Source organism: Brassica oleracea, chromosome C3 (genome assembly GCF_000695525.1).
Source record: "Brassica oleracea var. oleracea cultivar TO1000 chromosome C3, BOL, whole genome shotgun sequence".
NCBI lineage: Eukaryota > Viridiplantae > Streptophyta > Magnoliopsida > Brassicales > Brassicaceae > Brassica > Brassica oleracea.
This window is the reverse complement of record NC_027750.1, coordinates 17,618,271-17,623,213: the sequence shown is the minus strand read 5'-3', so window position 1 is coordinate 17,623,213 and position 4,943 is coordinate 17,618,271. Positions and strand designations below refer to the sequence as shown.

General features: G+C 35.7%; 1 protein-coding gene across 1 annotated transcript; it reads left to right on the top strand.

The window, feature by feature from the left end:
* Nucleotides 1-677: 677 nt before the first annotated feature.
* LOC106327935 (serine/threonine-protein kinase HT1) lies at nucleotides 678-2,956 on the top strand (the record flags this gene model as incomplete). Its single annotated transcript, XM_013766257.1, is given in 6 exon segments — nucleotides 678-1,013; nucleotides 1,587-1,708; nucleotides 1,797-1,993; nucleotides 2,069-2,243; nucleotides 2,313-2,447; nucleotides 2,539-2,956. Coding segments are annotated over 6 exon segments (1,158 nt in total). The 3' UTR covers nucleotides 2,746-2,956.
* Nucleotides 2,957-4,943: the final 1,987 nt, after the last annotated feature.

The following is a 4,943-nucleotide window of genomic DNA, read 5'->3' as shown; positions in this document are numbered from 1 at the left end:
AAATATTAAAAATAAAAATATATTACAACTAAATCATAAATTAAATATATAAAATAGAACACATGGTGAGTCATAGACTTGGATATTCATCTTATTGGTTGGATATAAATCGGTTTCAGATAGAGTTTATTCTTCGGTCATTTCGGATTCAAGTCTATTTGAATCGGTTCTTTTCCCTTCTGGTTATTTTGGATAAAAATTTAATAAATCCAACTAGGTATTTGTAAACTCTTGGTTTGGTTTCAGATCAGTTTAGGTTTTCAAGTCTGGATAAAATGCCTAGGCTTGGTTCATCTCTGTTAAGTTCGGGTCTCCGGAAAATTATCATTTATATCCGCCTATCTTGTATCTTTTTGTTTTTTGGTCAACCAATATATCTTGTATCCTTCTAAGTTTTTAATAAATATTGTTAGCAAAAAAATAAAAATTTAATAAATATACTATTATTTAATTGAATAAGGATACGTTTTCCGTCGAGGCAAGACCATGTGCTGCTGCTCACTCACATGCGGTCTTCTCTTCTTCCCCTTTATTTAATTTTTATTTTCCTCTCCATTGATTAACTCAGAACTTCACAACCCCAACAGACAAACAAAATCAACAAGTAGAAAAGAGCAGGAGACCGGAAGATTCGTACGGTCACATCTTTTCCTAGTTCAAGAGAGGGAAAGCATAAGGAAAGGACACGACAATGAAGGAAGGAAACGACGGGTTTGTCCGAGCAGATCAGATTGATCTAAAGAGCTTAGATGAGCAACTAGAGAGGCATTTAAGCAGAGCTTTGACTTTAGAGAAGAACAAGAAGAGAGATGAAGAAGAACCCGCCGCCGCCGCCATCGGAGCCTCCGCCTCCTCCTCTCCCATCGCTGCTCTCAACGGCGGTTTCGTTGGGCAGAGGAAACAGAGGCTTGAGTGGGAGATCGATCCTTCTAAGCTTATCATCAAGACTGTTCTTGCACGTGGCACATTCGGTACCGTTCATCGTGGTATCTACGACGGTCAAGATGTCGCCGGTGAGTCACCTAACCGTCGTTTTATCCTCTATCGTTCTAAATATTTCCCCTTTTTGATTATATGATTTAGTAACTGTAAATGTTGTTACGTTGAAACTTTTAGTCTTAACAGTTAAATCAGATTACTTAAAGTTACAACTTTGAGCCGTACTCTGTGGCTGTTTCTGGGTTTTTGTTACAGCTTTTTACTTGAACAGAAAGTTCTAAGCTTGTCAGATTCATCTACTTCTGAAAGGAAATTTTTTTTTAATTAAGTTTGCTAAATAAATTTAGTTTATTTCGTTAGTGGGTAGAAGCAACTCTTGTGATCTCCGTGAAGCCGACACGGGTTTTGCTATCATAAGTTTTTCAGCTACTTGAAAGGCCTACTTGGCTAATTATGATTCTTGCTTTGTGGATCTCTTTCATGTGATTCCAGCTGTTGTTGTCCCAATCTCTTTTTCAATAATTTAATTTAAAGGAAAAAAAAAAAGGAAGGATGAATAGCTAATAGATTCCATGAATGCAATTATTAAAAGAAGCTTTATTACTGTAACTGAAATGGGCTAATCATTGTGGTTAAAAACTGAACAGTGAAGCTGCTTGATTGGGGTGAAGAAGGGCATAGATCAGAAGCTGAGATTGTGTCTTTGAGGGCAGATTTTGCTCAGGAAGTTGCCGTTTGGCATAAACTGGACCATCCAAATGTTACCAAGGTTCATATATTTTTTACATATGCAGTTAACGTTTTTTTAACAATCATTGTCAGATATTGATGGTGGGGATATCATTGAAATTTTGTAGTTCATAGGAGCTACAATGGGTGCATCAGGGTTACAGCTACAAACAGAGAGTGGTCCTCTAGCAATGCCGAACAATATATGTTGTGTTGTTGTTGAATATCTTCAAGGTGGTGCTTTGAAATCTTTCTTGATCAAGAACAGAAGAAGAAAATTAGCATTTAAAGTTGTTGTTCAGCTCGCTCTTGACCTCGCTAGGGGGTATTAGCATCCTTCCCTTTTCTCCTCATTTGGTTATTTAGGAGAAGCATTTTGATAATTATGTTGCTTTCTCAGGTTGAGTTACCTTCATTCACAGAAGATTGTTCACCGTGACGTAAAGACAGAGAACATGTTGTTAGACAAAACCCGGACTGTCAAAATCGCTGATTTTGGAGTTGCTAGAGTTGAAGCATCTAACCCTAATGACATGACAGGAGAGACAGGCACACTTGGCTACATGGCCCCTGAGGTACCAATGAGATAATGGCAATATTGTTAACAAATCTAATATTTATACAAAACCAACTTTGGCCTGCAGGTTCTCAATGGGAACCCTTATAATCGAAAATGCGATGTGTATAGTTTTGGTATCTGCTTATGGGAGATATATTGCTGTGACATGCCATACCCTGATCTTACTTTCTCTGAAGTCACTTCAGCCGTCGTCCGCCAGGTAAATAGTTAAAGAGTTGTCTTAATCCGTCATTAAACTATAACCACATATCTATCTATATGCAATATATATGGTATTATGATCGATACAGAACCTGAGACCGGATATACCGAGGTGTTGCCCGAGCGCGCTTGCAGCTGTGATGAAGCGATGCTGGGATGCAAATCCAGACAAGAGACCGGAGATGGACGAGGTTGTGCCGATGTTGGAGAGTATTGATACGACTAAAGGAGGAGGGATGATCCCTGCTGACCAGCAACAGGGTTGCCTCTGCTTCCGAAGGAAACGTGGTCCTTAAGTGCTATCTAAGATCATTCAAAACTCAAGATCTGTGTCCTGTTTGCTTTCTTCTTTTCTTTAATTATTAATCCAGAAAGAGAAAGGCTTGTTAGGGCTTCTTATGGTGTATGATATGTTTTCCATATTCTTCTTAAACTTTTCTTGTTTTTGCTCTATTTGGTGAGATTTTCTTACTATATATTAATGGTACTCGTATGTTTTACTTGGTCGATGATATGACTTATAAAAGTAAAATAGTTTGGTTTTAGCTTTAGCTTCATTGAAGAACAGATGGTGCCAATCTTCCTATTGTTTTCACAGCGATACAACAACGTCTTGGCTTTCGAAAGTTTGGTAGAATTGAATGGTGATCCAAGTTTCAAAATGGATGATTCTGGTAGAGTGAGTTTGTTTCTTCTCGTGCATCTCTCAAACTTAATCCCGAATCTACTGAATATTACTTGTAGTGAATACATACATATCCACGAATTACAACTTTTGATGTCGAAAGACACAATTGGCTTAATCCAAATTATACTCCCAGAGACTCACGTCTCTATTTCTCTATTCAAAAGCCAACTGAATTCAACACTCCATAGTTATTTATAATAAACGAATCTAAACAATAAACCAATAACGTCTCTGTTGTCATCCAGATCAACATTACCGTTAGATCATTTACTCTTCTTCTGATTTTTCGTTCTATAGTACATATAAAGCTTATGAATAACACCCCCCCCCCCATTTTTAAGCTTTCCTTCAAGCGGATAAAAATGAAATGGTAGGAGATGGATTTCATCCCTCCTCAAACCCATCAAATGGGATATTTGGCCCATCGAACCGGCTCAGGACATCGGCTTAAGCTAATAGCTCCCGACTAAGTGCTGGCGATCGGCTTGAGACAGCTTTACTCAGCGTCGTTGCTCGGGTCAGTACATCAGCTTAGCTCGGAAGCCCGACCATCGGGCCCAGTTGCTCGCCCAGGATATGAAACTCAGCCCATTAGGCCAGGACGACCTAATTAGGCACACAGAAGAAGGGTTTATCTGTATAAAAAAGAGGAAACCAACGGGAAAAGAAATCCAGACTTCTACATACATACATGGTTGCTGCAAATTAAATTAGGGTTTTGCTCATTATATTTTTTGCGGACTTGAACTTTCCCGGTTAACAACCCACAATCGAGTTCAGTCTTTCTGTACCGAGTTACAACCGAAGCCAGATCTAACCGAAACTACAGTGCAATCAGCACAAAATATTGTCATGTTCTAGAAATCCTACCCACTTAACCAGCAAGACATCCTTTCATGTTGTAACAAGAAGTTAACACATCTTCTGGTTGAATTACCAATTCATCAACCAGAACCTTTAATTGTGAAATATGAAATACTGTATGTATTTTCGAATCTATCGCAGATAGCTGACAAACTTTGAATCCAATATGTTCTGTGTATTATTGAAACCATCGGTTACAAGAGTCTTATATCGATACAAACGGGTTTACCTAATTCTAATAAGGAAAGAGTATAATATCAATTACGTATTTACTTATATACTAGGACAAGTTGCGCAGAGTGAGTTTATTTGTATATATTATCGATAGTTTTTTTATATATTTGATCATTTTATTTGTATATATAAAATATTTTGTGTTGTTATTATATAATTTTTTTCCGACGGATCGGATCAATTTTTATTAAAAATAATGGAACAAAACTATAATTAATACATCATGGATTGATCGGATTGGACATTAAATAAATTATGACATAAAAACCTTATTTTTTCCATCAAACACATTCTTGAAAAAAGTGAACAATATTGTTTTCACAGTTAAATTATTTTGACTTGTTTCTTCCATAAGGTTTTGAAAGCTTTCAAATCAACCATCGAATTGATACATATCATTTTAATGTTTTTATTTGTATACTTAAGGAAAACTTACATTTTTGTAATTTAAAGTCGTTTTAAAAAAATTCAAAATATAATATATTAGAAAATTCTAACATATAAGAAAAATATAACATATAAGGTGTCCTCATTTTTGTATTTTAAAGTCGTTTTAAGAAGAAAAATATAACATATAAGGTTTACTCATTTTTGTAATTTAAAGTCTTTTTAAAAAATTCAAAATATAACATATAAGAAAAAATGTATTTTTTATTATATGGTTAATGTGATTGTTTATTTTTTTTAATAATATAAAATTAAACAAAA